Genomic DNA, 21,410 nt, shown 5'->3' with positions numbered 1-21,410 from the left:
GTCTCTGACACACATACATATAGACTATTTTTTTTGTATTTTCATTTATCCTTAGTTTTTGCTTACAAAATGCAGAATTTTCAAAACATTAAAGAAATATATATTGGTTACAGTTCCTAGTAATTCTACCTATCAAATAGAATAATGTTACCAACTTGTTTTCCTATGTTTCTCAAATTTATGGAGAAATTGTGTTAAAGTGAAATGCGTATCAAAGTTATCACATTAATGGTAGATTTCTGTTGTTTTTCAATGAACAGACGCTAAAAATACAAGTACTAACTAACATTAGGAGATCCACGTATTATTGAACTTAAAAATGGGTCCCTATACTTAGCCTAGGAATTTCTGCTTTTGCATAAAAATTACAGCAGCTGCGGCGAATCAGTTTTGCTCTTGTCTGCACGGAGGCAGCACGAGCAGTTACACCCTCCTAGGAGGCGGTTCCGGAGGGTCAGGCGCTCGTTGGTGCCAACAGTGAGTGGCAGCCACCGCCTCCCGCACACCCGCTGCGTTTTGATAAACAAGGAGACCGCCGCCGGCAGTCGCTAGACGAAGGAGGAGCTTGGGGGCGGGGCCAGGGCGCTTGATGTGGGTGGGGTTCGAAAAGGCTTCCTATTGGTTAGCGAAGTGCGGAGACCTTAGAATCCTGATTGGTCTGGTTCCCTATCCGTAAGGGGACTGACGACCCCTGTCTCGCCCGGCCGCCCCTCTCCGCGTCGCGCTCCTCCCCTTGTCGGTGGGCTCCCGCCCCGAGCTGCAGAGCGCGTGCGCGCGCGGCCTCACGCCGCAGTCGATCCCGCCCTCTTAGCGGCGCACATTTGCAGTCAGTGGGTGAGCCGGGAGCCGCGGAGGTCACCGCGAGGAGGCGGGGCGGGGGCAGCATGGCAGCCTCCTTACGGCTCCGCGGAGCCGTCTCCGGCCTCCGGTATTGGAGCCGCCGGCAGCGCCCGGCAGCGTACAGCCTTGCAGCGGGTAAGGACCTCGCGCCTTCTCCCCCCGTCCCTCCTCCGGCTGCCCGCTTCTCGCGCCCTGACGACCGAAGAGGTGTTTTCACGGGAGGCGCTGCGCTTGGGTCGGGGCTTAAAACCCCCAGTTTTGGCTGGTCCCAAGGCCTGGCCTCTTCTGCGGCAGCCTCTCGCACAGCTAGTCTTCTCCCTCACCCCCAGTAATCCCCCTAATCCCCCTCCACCCCCCGCCCCCCGGATCCAGATGAATGGCTTTCACCGCCTTTTTGGGGACTTAGGAAGGGGTGGGAAGAGCTTGGGTTAAGGGAGGAATATTTGGCTCTGGGGCGTGTTTCTTTGGAGTTAGGGCTGCGAAGACAATTGGAGGGCCCAACCCCAGGGTCGACCTAGCCCCTATCCCTGTGACTCTCAACGCCCCCAGGTATGCACCCTGGTGGGCGTGCCATCGGGCAGTGGGGTTTGATTTTTGTTTAACCACCTTAATCGCGTAGGATGGTTTTACACAAGTGGTCGTCTATACAAACCAGGTGACAAGTCATTCCAGCAAAGTTTTAAGTCACCCCCTTGACTAGCACGAGTTGCCTCCTCTGCCCCGCTTTTTTGGTAACTGTGCTACCTGAAGATGGCACTTCTGTCAGATTATTAACCAAGACACTTTCGGCGTCCTTAAAATTGTGGCCTGCACATACTCCGTTTCTCCCCGCGCACCATTATAACTTATGGAAGCCAACCATCGACTTAGGAAGAGGCACAGAGATCTAATCTTTGTCGTTTTTCCAATGAAGAACCTGAGGCCCCTTGGACGAATGAATTAAGGTATCCCATCAGGATCCAGAAAGTAGTTCTTGATTTTTTTTTTCTCATTCCTGCAGCTTCTACTACACCAGCATTCCTCTTTAATTGAAAAAAATTGGTTGATTTATGGAGACATTGCCATTGTCTTTTTGTAAAAGTTTGAGAGTGTAACAATGCACTATTGAGCAGTTTCATACTCAGGATTTTTAAGAAAGCCTTGGTACTAATATTTTTCTGATCACGTAGAAAAATACCAGGCTGGGAATTTAGTGCTTGATAGCTTCCCTTCTCAGGCTCAGTAATACCTAAGCAGAACTGTGAATTTCCTGTCTGGCTTAGGCTCTATGTGATGCAAGAGAACAGCTGCTACACAATCACAGTAAGAAGATACAAACTCACAGAATCTGCTAAACTTGAGTGTAACCAGTATTTGAGCTACATGTATGTATTGAGCTACAAAAAAAATGCCTCCCACTTGGGAGATACTTAAATCTTTTAGTCACTTTTCCAGTACTAAATGTAACACCAGTTTTCACATGAATGAGCTATTGTTTCAGTGTTGATTAGCCAGGGAAGATATATGTACTACTTAGTGGTTTTATAAGGTGTTTTAATGATATTTTAATGAACCTTGGATGTACCCGTTAGAGTTATGAAAGTTCTTTGAATTCATGCTGGAAGAGCCTGAGGCCCAAGACTGTCATAGTTGCCTCTCAACTGGAAGAGCCTACCTCACAGTGCTGGTTAGACTACTTTGGCGTATAATCTTGTTCTTTGGGTTCTTTGACCCTTTGACCCAACGATGTATGGAGGTAGACTTATGAATTTTAAATATTTCATTTTGTGATGATTGCTTAAAACATTTCAACAATTGTTTTTACTTGGAACTGTTTAAATGTTTCTGTGAATTTTAGTTCACTAAATTTACTTTTTTTTCCCCAAAGATTTTTATTTATTTATTTGATAGAGAGAGACATAGCGAGAGAGGGAACATAAGCAGGGGGAATGGGAATGGGAGAAGCAGGTTTCCTGCAGAGCAGGGAGCCCTACGTGGGGCTCTCATGACCTGAGCTGAAGGCAGGAGCTTAACTGAGCCACCCAGGCACCCCACTAAATTTACTTTTGCATTACCTTTTTTTGACATTGGAGTCTTAAAAAATAAATTAAAAATTTACACGCAAATCTAGAGTCTAGGGACAGAAAGAACCACGTTCAAATAGTAATGTTATGTAGTGTTCTGATTTCTGTGGGATATTTGTCTCTATCGTATGTTTAGTGTGTTTATATCAGATGGATGCTACTATTATAAAAATCCATACAACTTATTTACTTAAAAAAAGAGAGACCTAAAGGTTGCTAGTTAATAGCATACCTTAATTTTAAAATATTAAAAACATCAAAAAGGAAAAATAAAAGAAATATTAAACTCCACATATATTACTATTTCATCACCATTTATTTAAAAGTTTTTGTATTTTATCTTAAAAAGTAATTAGTTGTAGTTTAGACTTCTTTAAACTGACAGGAAAAAATCTATAATTATAGGCCCTTTGTATTCATTGTGACTCATCAACATGTACATGGAAAAAATTTGTATCACAGTCTTAAAATGATCCCCTGACCAAAGGTGGAATGGGAAAATTAACTGGAATCATATACAGAAGTGGGAATAACCTTTTTTTGTTGTTGTTGTTATGGCCCTTTTTGTGTATACGAAATCTACTTTCAAAGCAATGCATAGTGTAAATAAAATACACACCAATTTTTTCCTTAACATTAGCCTCTAGGGTTGTACATGAAGCTCTGAAAAGCTGCAAATGGTCCTTGGACCAAAAGTTGACCTTAGACTTGTGAGATTACATACTTGTTACATTATTTCTAAAATAACTCAAACAGTAAAGGCCTTTGTAGAGTAAGTCACCACCCTTAGTTTGGTTAACTCTTAGTATTAAAGCAAATAGAATACTTATGACATAATATTATGTGATAAAATAGGATAAAAGTTGTGTATACAGTATAATCTCAATATAATGAGAAAATGCACTTAAAAGACTGGCAGGGCTATGCAAAATGCAAATAGTGATTATTTTTGTGTAGGGAGATTAACTTTTTCCCCATGATATACTTTTTCATATTTTCCAGTTTTCTACAGTTTTTTGCATTTTGATATTTAGAGTAGGCTGGTTTTGATAGCATGTTACGAAGATGTGGATAACTTTGCCCCTGTATTAGAGAAAAAGGACATAACCGATAAATTTTACATCTATAGATTTAGAGACTAATTTTGCCAAATTTTCTAGCTAGTTTGTTTACCAGTCAACCAGTGTCATTTTTGTATTGTGTTGACTGATTTCTTGCCAGCTTGATTTTAGCTATCATCTGATTCTATTTCTACACATTAATGTGAGTGATGTACTTAAAGGAAAATGTGTTAAGTCTGAAAGTGTAAGAAATTAGGGTAAGAATTCTTTTATGCTTATTTGAATTTCTGCCTCTTTAGGAGCATATTCTTCATTGTCCAAGCACTCCTGATGCTTCACCTTAAATAAGAGCTCTATTTCCTTAGAGAGCATCCTCTAAAATATGCTGTATCCCTTTTTCTAACACTCTGGCTCTTCTTACCTGCTGGACAAAATGGGCATTTGGCATAGGACTTGTACCCCCATACTGCTTCTTGACTACTGATAGTAAAAGTAGCAAATACTTAATGACCTATCATGTGCCAGGCACTGCTCGGCGCTTTACGTGTATTATCTCAAGGAGTCCTTAAATGTCTTTAAATAACCTGAAGTAGTGACTCTTGTTGATACAACTTAATGTCTCGGGAAGTTAGGTAACTTGTTAGTTCAGGGGCATATGTCTAAGAAGTGACCTTGCCTGGATTGGAACCTAGGTCTTATATATGGCTGTCCTTCGGAGTTGTTCTTAAACATTATCACCATCAGTAAAAACTCTTCTCTTTTGACATTAAATCATCTAATTATACTACCCTTTCTCTATCTTTGCCACAAGCAAAAATGAAATGAAGAGAACAACTGAGCCCATCATTAAAAAACTTTATCTTCATTGATTTTCATATTGACCTATCCAAAGCTGAGCCTCAACTATAACAACTAACATCAGTGCTCTCCTATGCCTCTTTCAAGATCTCACTGCTAGGAATTGCTATACTACCCATATTTCAAAAGTTGAACTAGCCTTCTGGTTAATATTACACCACACCCTGCCCCCGTGTTGTTAACCAGTGTGCTGTATATCATTGTCATCTCACTTGGTCCTTTTACCCTTCCCTCCTTTCCCCCTCCAAATACATAGACACTTTTCTGCCCCTTCATTGCATTAAGTCGCTCTCTAGGTTTATCTGCATCCATCTCAGACCTCAGACTTAATTATAATCAGAAATTTCAGTGATGCCTTTGATAGCCTTCTAGTATTATCTTTTCTCCAACTCCTGCTCTTTTTCTGGATGACTTGCATTGCCTGTGGTCTGCGCTCCTCCTGGCTGTTCATTTAAGTAGTGTTACCATTGATAGTCAAGGAAACTTGCTAATTAGATACAATCCTTTTGTTAATCTCTGTAACATTCCTTGTTACATATCCGGATTACCCACAGCATTGCCAAGTCATTGACTTTGGGCTGCCAGTGTGTGGAAGCTGTCAGTTGTAGAGAGGCAGAATTACCGTGATCGGGTTAGGTTATTTGGAGCTTGCCTCTGGCTCTGGGAAGAAGGGATGTTGGAAAGTCAACCTGCAACGTTTAATGGCTGTGGATCCACTTTGCTGGATCTGTTTAATCACCGTCTTTACTCTGATTGCTTCAAAACTGACTTTATCCCATATGTCCATTTGATGAAAGTTCTCTCTAGAAAGTCATATAACATTAGTAAACACTATGTGCCAGTGCTTGTATTTTATCTTATTATAAAAGTAGTTACAAAAATTATATGCACATAGTAAAAACTCAAAAGGTTATAAAAAATAGTCTTTTCTCTAACTCTGGCCTCTCTAGATGTAACAACTGTTTCTTATGTATTCTTACAGAAATTCAATAAAAGTTAATGCATATATATTCTTTTCTCCTTATATATCATATGTGATTATATCTAATGCTCTTCAGCTTGCTTTTTTTCACTTAATAACCTGTCCTGGAGATTTTTTTCACTATACTTCTAGATAACACATTCTTTTGAACATCTGCGTAATATTTCATTGTATTGCTTTTCTGTGGATTATCAAGTGCCCTGTTAATGTGTATTTAGTTTACAATTTTTCTGCTGTTACAAACAGTACTATAATAAAATATATTTTTGTGTTGTTTAGAGTTTATGTGTAGTAGGAGTCAGAAAACTATGGCCTATAGCTGGTCCCCTGTTTTTGTAAATAAAATAGTATTGGACCACAAGCTTGGTCATTTGTTTATAGCTTGTCTGTGGCTGCTTTAAAACTACAGTGGAGGGGCGCCTGGGTGGCTCAGTGGGTTGAGCCGCTGCCTTCGGCTCAGGTCATGATCCCAGGTCCTGGGTTCGAGCCCCACATCCGGCTTTCTGCTCAGCGGGGAGCCTGCTTCCTCCTCTCTCTCTGCCTGCCTCTCTGCCTACTTGTGATCTCTGTCAAATAAATAAATAAAATCTTTAAAAAAAAAAAAAACAAAAAAACAAAAAAAAAAAACTACAGTGGATGAGGTGAATAGCTGTGATGGGGCCTCATGGCCCGAAAAGCTGAAAATGTTTTCTACCTGACCCCTTAAAAAAAGTGTGAGACCTCCCAGTGTATCATAAATTCCTAGACATGGAATTAATGGGTCAAAGAGTAGGTACATTTTAATTTTAAATTTCATAATAAAATAAAAATGTAGATAATTTTTTTCAAATTACTATCCAAAAGGCTGACCTAATATGTAATTCTGCAGTGTGTGGGAATGCATATTTTCATTAGTCCTTCCTTGCCTGTGGTTTTATCAGAGAGACAAATTTCTTCATCTGATAACTGAAAAATGATATTACATTGCTTTGTTTTATATTACTCCAATTATGACAGAATTGAATATAATTTTAAAGTTTTTTTGTCATTTAAATATTTTCTGTACATTATTTTTGTGATTTTTGTCTAATTAAAAAATGAGTCATTCATATTTTTCTTCTAGATTTTAAAGAGCTATTTGCATGTAAACCAAAAAAGTGCTGTTTCTCTTGTGTGTTGCAAGTGTTTTTCCTGGTTATTTGTATTTTGTCATGTTTGTGGTATTTTTTCCATATAGATATGTTGAGTTTTTTTCCCCTTTATTATGAAAAATTTCAAGCAAAAGTATTGAAAGAATAATACAATGATATTTGTGTAATCTTTGAGTAGTGTCAACAGTTGTTAACATTTTGACCTATTTGCTTTATTTCTTTCCAACTGTATTCATATCCCACTTGTATCATTTGAAAGTACAACGCAGACATCGTAACACTTCAGCCCTAAATAATGCAGAGTGAATCTCCCAAGAATGAGGATGGTCTCCAAAATAACCAAATTATCATTACCTAAGACAATTAGCAATTCCCTAACATCATTTAATATCTAGTTCATACTTAAAGTTCCATAGTTTTCTTAAGAATATCTTTTATAGGGGCACCTGGGTGGCTCAGTGGGTTAAAGCCTCTGCCTTCGGTTCAGGTCATGATCCTGGGGTCCTGGGATTGAGCCCTGCATCAGGCTTGCTGCTCGGCAGGGAGCCTGCTTCCCCTCTCTGTCCCAGCCTGCCTCTCTGACTACTTGTGATCTCTGTCTGTCAAATAGACAAATAAAATCTTTAAAAAAAAAAAAAAAAAAATCTTTTATAGTTCATTCTTTTTTTCTTTCTTTTTTCCAAATCAGGATCCCTCCAAACTTCATGCATTGCATTTGATTGATAAATCACTTTAATATCTTATTTGAGAGCTGTCTTCTCTTGTTCTTTTTTTCTTCTTAAAAATCTTATTTATTTGAGAGAGAGAGAGTGAGTGAGAGAGAGAGAGAGAGAGAGAGAGAGAAAGAGAACACAAGCCGGGTTGGAGGGGAGAGGCAGAGGGAAAAGTAGGCTCCGATCATGACCTGAGCCAAAGGCAGAAGCTTAACTGACTGCGCCACCCAGGGCTCCTCTTGTTTGTTCTATAAGCATGTTGACTTTTTTTTATTTTTTTTTTAAGATTTTTTATTTATTCATTTGAAAGAGAGAGCACACAATTGGGGGGTGGGGTAGAGGGACTGAGGGAGAAGCAGTCTCCACACTGAGCAGGGAGCCCCATGCGGGACCTGATCCAAGGCCCCAGGACTACAACTCGAGTTGAAGGCAGATGCCTAACTGACGAGCCACCCGGGTACCCCAACATGTTGACTTTTTAAAGACAGATTTATTGTAATATAGTTGACTTATAATAAACTGCACATATTTATTTATTTGAGAGAGAGAGCACAAGCAGGGGGAGCAGCAGAGGGAGAGAGGGGGAGGGAGCAGCAAACTCCCCGATGAGCAGGGAGCCTGCTGCAGGGCTTGATCCCAGGACCCTGAGATCATGACCTGAGCAGAAGGCAGATGCTTAACCAACTGAGCCACCCAGGCACCCCTAAAGTGTACATATTTAAAGCATACAGTTTGGGGTGCCCTAGTGGCTCATTTGGTTAAACATCTGCCTTTGGCTCAGGTCGCGATCCCAGGGTCCTGGGATTGAGCCCCACGTGGGGCTCCCTGCTCAAAAGGGAGTCTGCTTCTCCCTCTCCCTCTGCCCCTCCGCTCTGTTCCTGCACTCTCTCCTTCTCTCAAATAAATAAATCAAATCTTTTTTTTTTTTTCAGTAAAGCATACAATTTAATGAGTTTTGACACATGTATGTACCTGTGAAACCATCACCAAAATCAAGATTGTGAACATATCTGACATGCCTCCAAATTTCCTCCTATCCCTTCACATATACAAATATTTATAATTATGGGGCGCCTGGGTGGCTCAGTGGGCTACAGCCTCTGCCTTCGGCTCAGGTCATGGTCCCAGGGTCCTGGGATCGAGCCTTGCATCAGGCTCTCTGCTCAGCAGGGAGCCTGCTTCCCTCTCTGTCTGCCTCTCTGCCTACCTGTGATCTCTGTCTGTCAAATAAATAAAATCTTTAAAAAAAAAAACAAATATTTATAATTATGTCTTTTTACACTGGATATAGATTCCTTCCTTGATAGTAGTTGTTTCAGTACTTTAAAGGTGATGCTGTACTGTGTTCTCTCTTGCCTTGTTTCTGACAAGAAATCTGCCTTATCTTTGCTCCTTTGTGTATAAAGTCTTTTTCTCTGGCTGCTTTTGAGCATTTTGATTATGATGTGTCTTGGTATAGTTGTGTTTATGTTTCCCATGTTGGGGTTCCTTGGGCTTCTTGGATGTGTATGGTGGAGGGTTTATAGTTTTTGTCAAATTTGGACATTTTTGGCTGTTATTTCTTCATGTCTTTTTTCCATCTCTACTTTTATCTCATTTGATGACTCCAGTTACGTGTGTATTTGGCTAGTTGAAGCTGTCCCACAGCTCAGTGCTGTTCTTTTTATTTATTAAGTTCTCTCTCTGCATGTTGTTTTGGATAGTTTATATTGTTACGTCTTTAAGAGCACTAATCCTTTCTTCTGCAGTATCTGTTCGGCTTTTAACCCAGTGTGATTTTCATTTTACACATGGTCGTTTTCGTCTTATGAAATTCAGTTTTGGGTCTTTTTAAAAAAAAAATTAATTAATTAATTAATTTGACAGACAGATAGAAAGAGTACAAGTAGGCAGAGTGGCAGGCAGAGGGAGGAGAAGCTGGCTCTCTGCTGAGCAGGGAGCCCGAGCTGGGGCTTGATTCCAGGATGCTGGGATCATGACCCGAGCTGAAGCCAGTCGCTTAACTGACTGAGCCACCCAGGCACCCCAATTTTGGGTCTTTTTTTTTTTTTTTTTTTGTATCTTTCATATCTCTATCTTTGGAACAATCAGACTACAGTTATTATCACTTTTAATATCCTTGCCCCCTAATTTTAACATCTGTGTTGGTTTAGAGTTTGTTTCTTCTTTTTGACTTCTAAATGTTGATATTCCCTTGGGCTTTGTTCTTCAGTGTCTTTTACTCTCATTTGGCACTTTCATCAACTACCACGATTTCAGTTCTTGCCTTAAAGCAGATTGTTACCAAATATGTGTCTTTTTTTCTCATCCTATCTCTGAGATGATCTTAATTGGTTATATTTCTAAGTCTGTGGGACATCTTTCAGCTCATTGTTCAGTTACTTTAAGGTGGTGATAGCTTTCTTTCTTTTTTTCTTTTTTTTTTTTTTTAAGATTTAGTTTTTTATTTGACAGAGAGCACAAGTAGGCAGAGAGGCAGGCAGAGAGAGAGGGGAAAGCAGGCTCCCCGCTGAGCAGAGAGCCCGATGTGGGGCTCGATCCCAGGACCCTGGGATCATGACCCGAGCCGAAGGCAGAGGCTTTAACCCACTGAGCCACCCAGGCGCCCCGATAGCTTTCTTTCTTGATTTCTCCACTTAGGTTATTGCTAGCTCTGTTTTCTTGCTGCCATCTTTGATCTTTCCTTTATTCTAGCCCATAATCCAATCTATTGCTATGTACTTTTACTTCTGGCTTTAAAATGTTATGAACTGAATGTTTGCTGCCCCCCCCCATATGTTGAAATCCTAACCCCCACTGTGATGGTATTAGGAGGTGAGGCCTTTGGGAAGTAATTTTGGTTATGAGGGTGGAGCCCTCATGAATGGGATTAGTATCCTTATAAAAAGAGACAGGAGAGCTTGTCCTCTCAATCTCTGCTCTTAGCCATGTTAAGATATAAGGAGATGGCCATATACAAGCCCAGAAGTGGGTTCTTACCAGACACTGGATCTGTTGCCACCTTGATCATGGATTTCCCAGCTTCCAGAAGTGTGAGATATAAATGTTTGTTGTTTAAGCCACTCAGACTGTGGCATATTTGTTGAAGCAGCTCAAATGAACAAAGAGAGACCTGCACTAATAATACTGTTACTTTTATATTAGCCTTTATATAGTTTCAGTGGTTTATTTTTATTATTAGTCTTGCCTGAGGAGACAGTTCTAGAAAAATGTTGCTAAGGCTGATGATGTCAAAGAGATGGCTGCCTGTGGCAATACCTCTCACTTAGAAAACATGGTCAAATTGTTTAGCATGCAAATTTCCCTTCCCTTCTTTACTCTTCCCCTTCCACTTTTGTTTCCTTCCTTCCTTCCTTCCTTCTTTCCTTCCTTCCTTCCTTCCAAGATCTGTCCATCCATGTTAGAGATTAGATTCTCATCCATATTAGAGAGAGAGAGAGTGCACAGTGGGGAGGGGCAGAGGGAGAGGGAGAGAGAAAATTCCAAGCAGACTCCCTGCTGAGCGTGGAGCCCATCTCAGGCTCAATCCCACTACCCTGAGATCATGACCTGAGCTGAAATCAAGGGTTGGGTGCTTAACTGACTGAACCACCCAGGCACCCTGCATTGTTACTTTCAATCTTAATTTGTGTTGTTTGTTTCTTTGTGCATCCTCTAGGAATAGTGAAGGCAGTGTCATATAGTGGTTAAAAGGGAAGAACCTAGAGTTACATTGGTTGAATTTGAAACTTAGCATTGCAGTTTAGTATCGTCTTGGGCATTTCATTTAAATTCACTAAGTGTCAGGGCTCTCAGCTGAAAGGAGGCTTAATGATAGGATATGATGACAATGCTATTTATAAAGTGTTTAGTAAGATCTGGCATGTAGTAAAATTGCCAAGAATAATTTTTACTGTTATTTTTTTCTTGGCTTTTCTATTTCCTTGCATATAGTCCTGTCCTTTTTTATATGGAGTTCCCTTCCTTCCTACTCTCCTTTCCATTTGAAATCCTGGAATACTCAGGTCACATGCTACCTTCTTTAAGTACTTAAACCAGATGAATTCTCCTTTATGTCAGCATTGTTTTTGATACTTTATTTTTTTATTATTACTATTATTTTTATTTTAAGATTATTTATTTGCCAGAGAGAGTAGAAGCATGGAGAGCAGCAGGCAGAACAGGCAGAGCAGGTAGAGGGAAAGCAGGCTGCTGAGCAAGGAGCCCAATGTGGGACTTGATCCCAGGACCCTGGGATCATGACCAGAGCCAAAGGCAGACACCTAACCCACTGAGCCACCCAGGCATCCCTGTTTTTCATACTTTATCTTCAACTTTCCTTTGTTGGTATTTGTGTACATAGTTTATTTCCTTTTGGATTTTAAGCATGTTGACAGCAAGGACTATATGTCATTGTGTCTTCTGTGGCATCTGGCAAGATACTTAATAGTTGCTTCCTGTTCTTGAATGTGTGAATGAACATGGTTCTACCTTGCCATAGTTATTGACCTAGAGTGAATTGTCTGTTAAATTAATTGTTTTTAAATCACAGTCATCCTAGTTTCCAATATTTTTAGTTAAATGATACCTTTCCGAGTTTCATACCATACTCTGTTACAATAGTTATTAGCATCATCATTAGTTATTAGTGCTAGAGTTCTCTTACAAAGTATGCTTCTCATTCTGTTTAATATTGTAACATTTAAATTAGATGTCGTTTCTCTGTCACTGAACCCCTTGTGGGCCAGAAAGTCAGCCACAGGAATCCTATAATACCCATGGTATTAAACTTAGCACTGGTAGGGTGATGTTGCACAAGAATGACACCCATGTTTAATGGAAATGTTAGAGTCAAGTGTCAAGTTAAAAGGAATTAAATATGCTTCTAACCCAAGAAGACCTCTATTTCTTTTTTTAAGATTTTACTTTATGTAATCTGTACACCATTATGGGGCTCAAACTCCCAACCCTGAGATCAAGAGTTGCATGCTTCACCACTGAGCCAGCCAGGCACCCAGAAGTCTTCTATTTCTTTTCTTTTCTTTCTTTTTTAAAATTTAAGTTCAGTTAATTAACATATAACGTAGTATTTGTTTCAAAGGTACAGATCTGTGATTCATCAGTGTTATATAATACCCAGAGCTGATTACAACACATACCCTCCCCAATGTCCATCACCCAGTTACACCATCCCTCTCCCCTCCAGCAACCCTCAGTTTGTTTTGTTTGATTAAGAGTCTCTTAGGGTTTGTCTCTCTCAAGACCTCTATTTCTTAAGCTTTAGGGCTTCAAATAATTTGGTTTTAGGAAATCTAATTGCATTTAAATTAAATTCAGGGACGAGCAGGGATCCATCAGTTGAGAGGATCTGAAACTCAAAGGGGTGACTGACTGTAATTAGTTGGTGTACTACACAGTTGTATAACTAGAGTCCTTGAAAGACAAAGGAAAAGTAAAGCTTTCAGTGGCCGGGGGAAAGGGCAAGTAGAGCTCTTCTCTCAGTAGACTGGGAACTTTTCGAGGGCAAGGACTGTATGTATCTTGCTTATGTCTATCTCTGGCTCTGTCATAGTATTTCATGCAGTAAATACTTGTTGAGTGGAGTTCTAATCTAGAAATGAAGAAATGATGTGTAAGGTTATTTTCATGGCAATGCAAAGTCCCTTTGCTCTTTCTTGCAAAAATCATTACTTTGGATTGTGTGCCCCAGTATGATTTCAAAAGGCCTCTGTGAAAATGAAGAAAATCAAACAAAACCTGCATACAGCTTTTTTTTTTTTTTAAAGATTTTATTTATTTATTTGACAGAGAGAGATCACAAGCAGGCAGAGAGGCAGGCAGAGAGAGAGGAGGAAGCAGGCTCCCTGCTGAGCAGAGAGCCCGATGCGGGGCTCGATCCCAGGACCCTGAGATCATGACCTGAGCTGAAGGCAGCGGCTTAACCCACTGAGCCACCCAGGCGCCCCCTGCATACAGCTTTTTAAGAACAATTCCTTTTCTGTAAATGGAAATGCCTCTTCTCTGAAAGTGAATGGAGTTGTTATTAGCCCAAGGCACTGAAACTATTACCCTTGCCATTTAAAGCCCATGGAAGCATTTCCATCTTCTTCCCTAGAACCCATGTTATAAACTGGTGACTTAGTTTAACATTTTACTGAGATTCTTTTATACCATTGGAGGGGATGATTTCTATAAATATGGGGGTGGGAAGGTAAAAAACTTTTTTCTATTCTTGGACCTTGTCCAAGATACATGTTTTATTGAATATTTTGTTTGTCATACGCATTATTAAAGGTGATAATATAGATAGTGTTGGGTCCCCAATAATGGGTCCATGGTCAAAGGAGCGAGACTGTTACAAAGCAAAGGTCAAGCAAAGCTTTATTTGGCACCAAGCATCAGGAATCAAACCGACCATTTTGGATCAATCAGACTGTTGGGGCCACCCCTTACAGAGAAGATGACCCCTCCCTGCCTCAGAGACTAACTTTTATAGAGCAAAGGCCACGTGGTTGGACCTGGCCACGCACAGGTGACCAATGAGATTGTAACACACACAGAAAGCTGCACAGTCATGTTAGGTCACACATAAGTGGCCAATCAAATTACAGTTCACCCCATAGTAGCTATTTGAACTAGCCTTTCACCTTAGTCAGAATTGGCGCCCAAAAGGCGCCCAAAAGGCAGGGCCCACACTCCTTGGTAGCTAGGGAGACAGTATGCGCACTCTACTGATTGGATGTCTCCACCTGACCCGACTCTTCTTGCATTGGGGCTATTACCTCCACCTGACCTGACCCACCCTTCGTTACCTGGGACTGGTTTCCCGGACTTGCTTTTAAGTAAGTTCCCCTGGCGGGGTGGGGGGGAGGCAGGGTCAATTTAAGTTTTACTGCATAAACAACAAAATGGCTGTTCAACCGAGGTGGGGCCGGTATGGATAAATAGGCCCTTACAATAGAATCTAAAGTACATCACATAATAGTAAAACACATATTTTAGAAATGAGAACATTTTTAAATTTATTGTTAAAAATGGCAAAAGGGATGTTATAGAGGTAGAAAGCAGGAGAGATTGCTTAAAATTGTATAGTTGTTTCCTATAGAACTAAATAATTAGATGTTTGTACGTGGTTGATGTCTTTAAATGTGATTAGATCATTAGTTTAAAACTAGCATTTTAAAGGTTTTTTTAAAAATAGAAAACATTTCAGGGCTCCTGGGTAGTTCAGTTTGTTAAGCATCTGCTTTCAGGTCAGGTCATGATCCCAGGGTGTGGAGTCCTGCCTCTAGCTCCAAGCTCAGCCTCTCCCTCTGCCTGCTGCTCTCCCTGCGTGTGCTCTCTCTTGGTATCTCTGTCACTATTTGTCTCTATCAAATAAATAAAATCTAAAAAAAATTAAAATAAAGATAGAAAACATCTCAGTAACAATTGACTTAACTAATACTGAATGAATGTTTACAATAAGAAATGTCACTGCCCTTACTGAAAGTAATTTATTGAAATCAGTATGTTCTAGGTCAATGGCTTCTAAGACTCCAGTTGGATTCATTGGACTGGGCAACATGGGGAATCCAATGGCAAAAAACCTCATGAAACATGGCTATCCACTCATTATTTATGATGTGTTCCCTGATGCATGCAAAGAGTTTCAAGATGCAGGTGAACAGGTAAAGCCTTTTCTTTAGATTTGTTATAGATTTTGATGTTTAAAAATAAATACGACAAATGAGGAGTATACACAATGGAATTATAAACCTACTTCATTGTTAATTATATACATGTTATAGATTTATTTTTGTATTGTTGTTATTGTTAACTTTCATCCAGCATCCGTCTGTGCAGCAGAGATTGAGGCGGTCTGTTCTTTGGCAGGTGACTGCGAGCATTTCTCAGGTTGGGTCAAAGGGCTTGTTTTGGCTCTGTATCAGTTTTCTGAGATTGTAACTTTACTGATTGTGCTATGAAAGCAGGTAGTTTGGTAGAAATAGCTTCCCATGTTATTGAGAGGCATAATTTGTCTTAGGACAAGAATAGGTTTAGGGATAGGAAACGCAGTTTGAATCCCAGCTTAAATACTTACCTGCTTTCTTACTGGGGGCAAGTTATTTCAGCTGTCTTCCTTATCTGTAATATGGGAATGATGACAACCTGTGTCATTAGATTATGAGGCTTAAATGGGAATATATGTAAATGTATTTCGTAAATATTGTGTGGCAACACTTTGTGAATATATGTTATTGGCCATTAAACCAGGAGACAACCTAGCAACACTGTGTGCCGTATGAAGTACAGTGCTGAGTGAATGAAGGATCTCAAGTGTTCTGTTTTTAGGCTGTCATTCTTGTTTGAAGAATTTCTGGACTAGAGTATATCCTACTCATTTTTAATTATAGGCTTAGCACTTGTTTCAGAAACTCAGAATGCTTTGTTTCAAGACCTTGTCACGTAAAAATTTTATGATTCAGATACAGTATTTTCTATAGTACTTTAATTTCTTCAAATGTAAAATTCAAATAGCTATATAGGAAAGATGTTAGCATCTACTGCTCAGTTCCTGTTTGAATTTGTTAACCTTTACCAGTAACTCACATAACAGGAGATCATATATTAGTAACTGAATTTAGAGTTTCGTTTTTTTTGAGATATGAAGGAAGTTCTGTGCAGGTTGTGGAGTGGTAAGGCTGAATGTAATCCCAGAATTGGGGGAGTACTAAAAATTTTCTGAGAAATATAGAAAAAAAATGAGACAAAAATTAAAATTAAACAGCCCACTTCGGGATGATAGACTTAAAGCAAATACTAAGAAACGTAATGCCTGTGTAAAGAGCAGTTTAGATTTCTAGAAATTTCTGCCGTAGGGTAGAATTCTACTTTAGGGTAGAATTTTTGAATATCTGCTGTATGTCCAACAGTCCACCTAGTGCTGCGGAGAATAAAACAGGTTGAGTTGGATCTGACAGCGTGTTAGGTGTGTCTCGGGTGGCAAGACTCAATACTAGTACAAGGAAGTTTCTATTAAAATTGCGTTTTGATGACAATAAAGTACTGAAGCAGTTTTTGAGGAGAAAAAAATAATAATTGTTAAGAATCACTTCATTTCTGATAGGGAACTATAACTGTTAAAGAGTCATTTCATTTCTCAGAGGAACTACAAAAATATTAAGTATAATCTTTGCTCACCTCCAAACAGAAATGATGTAGTTTGAAATGAATGTGGTAGAGACAGGATCTCCCAGATTCCTAAATAAAAGTGAGAAGATTCTAGGACACTGGTTCAGTTATTGGATATTCCTTTTCCTTGAGATATATAAGCGGGTATGAGGAAAGAAAGAAGATGGATTGTGGGTAGCTGCTCCTCTCAGATTAGTGAAGAGTAAAGACTTGTTTTAGCTTCTTGTCTACAGTTCCCATCCCTGCCCCCAACACATGGTGGGAAAAGTTCTGAGGCAACAACCTGGAAGAGAGAATCCTCCTTTCCCACATCTTCTCTTCCTCACATCTCTGGTTCCCCTGTGACCTTGACTCTGTGAGAGCCTCTGAGTATTGATTATGACAGCAGTGGAGGGTAGGAGAATATGAAACTTAGATGAATGAAAGGAGAAGGATAAAGGATAAGAAAGCTTTGGGCCTGAGGGGGAATATCATGCCATAATAAAATGAAAATATTTATTAAATAATTTATGCTGGCAGCCTAAAAAACGTTTTGAATAGTGGTGATGTCATTGGAACAAGTGTGATTTCCTAAGATCAGTACTTCAAAAAGTAACAATGTGGATGAATAAGTTCTGATATATTAAAATGTCAGCACTATTATTTCATAGCTATATTTAGTTTAAAAAATTTTTGGATAAAAGAACAAATGAGTTTCGTTCTACTACGAAAAGACAAAGACCAGATGTGGAATGGGATAGAAAAATGTAGGTGAAAACCTTGAAACTTACTGCCATTGTGCACAGTAGTGCAATGAAGCGTTCAAGGTGTCAGCAATTCAAGAGTCTGTTTGTGTTGATACTTCCATTTTAAGAACAAGTGTCCCCCCCGCAACTACCCCTGCCTTCTCCCAACATTGCTCTGTGAGGTAAAGCTGATAAAATGGCAGCCAAAGAATATGAGGTCCCCCCGCTGCCAACGATTGCATAGACTGGATAGTTGATTTCTAATGTTGACTGTGCTTTCAGCGAGAAATTTGCAGGGAGAGAAGGTACCAAAATAGGTTCTAAAGAGCTTTGGACATTTCTTTGAAGAAGTGCTTTTTTTTTTTTTGTAAGCAAAAAGTGGGGATTTTTTGTTTCTTTTCACCGTTTAACTGAAGAGTTGGGGAGTGGTCTGGCCCATGGCACAGCCAAATTTTGGGCATAGACGTTATCAGGTTCCTTTCTGTCTGCCTCTTGTCTCTGCTTTGCTCCAAGGCTCCTCCCTCCTTCCAAGAGGCTACGTGATAGCTCCCTGCAGTTCCAGGTGAAGAAATGCTTTAGATAATCCAACCCTGGAGGTTTTCTTTAAGCCCAGTCTAGTAGTAGAACATATTACATGGGTTATGAAGGAAATAAAAACTTTGACATGAAACTTTAAATGAAAGAATGATTTGACATGTTAAAAATGTTTGACATGATTGGTGGTATTTAATCAATTTATTATGCCTTTAGATGTTAACCTTTTCTAGGGGTGCCTGGCTGACTCAGTCAGTAGAGCATGTGATTCTTAATGGGGTTGTGAATTCAAGCCCCATGTTGAGCATAGAGTTTACTTTAAAAAATAGTGTGAATTTGGGGCACCTGGGTGCTTCAGTTGTTTGAGCATCCAACTCTTGATCTCAGCCCCAGGTCTTGATCTCAGGGTTATGAGGTTAAGCCCTGTGTTAGGCTCTATGGAGGGCATGGAGCCTACTTAAAAACAAAACAAAACAAGGGATGCCTGCCTGGCTCAGTTGGTTGAGCGGCTGCCTTCGGCTCAGGTCATGATCCCAGCGTCCTGGGATCGAGTCCCGCATCGGGCTCCTTGCTCCGCAGGGAGCCTGCTTCTCCCTCTGCCACCCTGTCTGCCTGTGCTCACTCTCTCTTTCTCTCTCTCTGACAAATAAATAAATAAAATCTTTAAAAAACAAAACAAAAAACAACAACAACAAAAAACTTAACCTATTTTGATAGGGTATTTATACTTGGTTAAATATGATTTTGGTCCTTTCCGCAAAAAATGTGGGCATTCCTCTTTCAGTGTCCCTTTATTATATCCTTATTTCTGTTGGAAACTCAGGTTTAACCTACAAAGATGCATCATTTCAACTTTTATAATCTTTCCTAAGACTGTAACCTGCATTACAAAGGTAATTATCAAAGCTTTGTTTATTAGAAATCATGAATTGATAAATTGTGAATGCAGTGGTATAAAAAACCCTGGAACCAGACTGCCTGGGCTTAAATCTCAGCTCTACCATTTGCTGGCTGTGTAACTTTGGACAAATTATTTAACTCCTCTTACTTAAATTTCCTCATTTTATTTTATTTTTTTAAAGATTTTATTTATTATTTGACAGAGATCACAAGTAGGCAGAGAGGCAGGCAGAGAGAGAGGGGGAAGCAGGCTCCCCGCTGAGCAGAGAGCCCGACTCGGGACTCAATCCCAGGACCCTGAGATCATGACCTGAGCCGAAAGCAGAGGCTTTAACCCACTGAGCCACCCAGGTGCCCAAATTTCCTCATTTTATGAGATGGTGATTTTAATAGTACCTTTTTAGTCATGGAGAACCTGGCATGTAGAGAGTGCTATTACTGCTATTATTAGTCTTACTGCTGTTGTTACGGTGGTGGTTGTTGTATCTCTGCCATCTGTCTCCCAAATCTTCATTCCCCAACACCACTCATAGAAACATACTAGTCTTGGCTGAGTCTCTGAGTCCAGAGTGCTTTGGAAGAGAACTATAGACATATATATTTCTTTTTAGATTTTATTTGTTTATTTGAGAGAGTGAGCAGAGATAGCAAGAGAAAATAGGAACTGGGAGGAGAGGGAGCAGTAGACTCCCCACTGAGCAGGGAACCTGATGTGGGACACGATCCCATCACCCTGGAATCATGAACTGAGCCGATGCTTAACCAACTGAGCCATCTAGGTGCCCTATAGACATATTTTTAAACGAAAGAATGATGGTAAAAATTAAAACCATACTAGGAGATAAAGTGATTTGATAGCATCCCTGTTTAAGAATACATTCTGCACTGTCCCTTCCATCCCACTTTCATTTTACAGAAGATACCAGTTTTTCTTTAAGTGTTAGTGTCAAGGGCATATGACTTGTGCTTCATTTTCATTGTCTAGGAATTTCCTTGGAGATGCTGCTGATCTGTGCCATAGTCTTGGGACTTTTACACCACTCCTGTGTGAGTTTCCTGGTTGAACTAGGCTTAATTAGATTGTCTTTTCTTTTGTTTTCTCTTTGAAAACTTGGAAGCTATCTTGTTCCTGGGTTGTAAGGCTGAGCATGTTTGGTTAAGTAATTCTCTTGGGATCTAAGCTGGCATCCACTCAGGTCTTGTTAAATGAGGACTTTAAAAGCCTCTTACTGAGTGTGCTCCGTCATTGTTGACCAAATGTTTTAAGATGTAGGCACAAACTGTTTTTGTCAGTTTTTCTACTGTAGTATAATTTTGAAGTAACAGTGTGCATTTCTACTTAGAAAGATTAAAAAACACAGAATGGCAGGTTTAACCAAGGTCATGTTCATCTTATTTCTTAGCAAGTTTCTCTTACCCACTTGGCTTACTTGGAAGCAATGCTGAGCTTAATTTATGTGACTGTTTTATTTGGAAGAGACAATGAGATTTTTCTTTGTGGAAAGTAACTAGTTAACAGTTGTCTTCTTCTGATGGATATGTAAAAAGGAGGTGCAGTTCCCTCAGATTACTCTGGGCCTTGATGCTCGAAGCCTCCCTCCTTCCCCTGACCCAGCAAAGCAGATTTTGCCTTTAATTTGTCCAGTCTTCTACTCCTTATATTGCATACCTGCCATTGATGGGTACTAGCATACAGATGAATCTAAATCCGGAGAAATTGGCTACAAAAATTCTCAAAGACTGAAGAGATAATGGTACACAAAGGAACCAATTTCCTATAGTTAAAATTGAGATAATGGAAAAATAGAGTCATCTTAATTCATAATAATTTAGGATTGAAGCAGATGGAATTAGCGAGAAATCTTTCTGGATGGTCATGACAGAGCAGAGCAGAGCAGTGACCAAGTCAGTCAGGTCAGTGACTGTCTGCAGACAGAAGGTACAGAAGAATCTTATTAATACTGTACCTTTGTACTGATCATATCTCATGAGCTCTTTTTCACAGAGGCTCTACCTTCCTAGAACTTAAGTGGAAAATTTCTTTACCTAAGTTTCCTTTCTACTTTGGAGATTGAAGCCCTTAAGGATAACCCAAGTCACTGTTCTTACTTTATAGATTTAGGAACTGAAGCCAGAGAGGTTAAGTGATTTTTACAAAATCACACATGGGCTTGGTGGCTGAGCTGCAACTGAACCTGGGTCTTTGGCTTCCCAAATTAGTGTTCCTTTCACTGATCCATGCTGTCTTTGCTTATCCATTCAATTAGTAAATGTAATTGAAGGGACTCTAATTAGTTTGGCTCCTAAGGCTTTTGTGATTAGTGTCAGACTGGCAACAAGGTTTGTTTTTTTTCCCCCCAGCTTTTGAGTCGTGGCCAAATTTTGTCAGTCAGTTATTTCAGAGTCTTGAAGTCAAGATGATTTGAATAGCTGGACACACATGTCTGTGTG

At 39.9% G+C, this 21,410-nt stretch overlaps 1 protein-coding gene across 3 annotated transcripts in view; it reads left to right on the top strand.

Moving 5' to 3' along the window:
* The first annotated feature begins 754 nt into the window (after positions 1–754).
* The window catches only part of LOC111147347 (3-hydroxyisobutyrate dehydrogenase), a 109,926-nt gene continuing 89,270 nt past the window's right edge, over positions 755–21,410 (top strand). Inside the window, exons 1-3 of one of the 3 annotated variants that reach the window (XM_022503348.1) lie at positions 755–975; positions 1,754–1,784; positions 15,146–15,296. In XM_022503348.1, coding sequence (XP_022359056.1) covers positions 885–975; positions 1,754–1,784; positions 15,146–15,296 — 273 coding nt within the window. In that variant the 5' untranslated portion in view covers positions 755–884. Of the gene's footprint in view, positions 976–1,753; positions 1,785–15,135; positions 15,297–21,410 lie in introns of those variants that run through there. The other 2 variants (XM_022503349.1, XM_022503351.1) reach the window with 2 other exon arrangements.

Source organism: Enhydra lutris, unplaced genomic scaffold (assembly GCF_002288905.1).
Source record: "Enhydra lutris kenyoni isolate GAN:26980312 unplaced genomic scaffold, ASM228890v2 scaffoldscaffold16, whole genome shotgun sequence".
NCBI lineage: Eukaryota > Metazoa > Chordata > Mammalia > Carnivora > Mustelidae > Enhydra > Enhydra lutris.
This window is presented reverse-complemented; position numbering and strand designations above follow the sequence as displayed.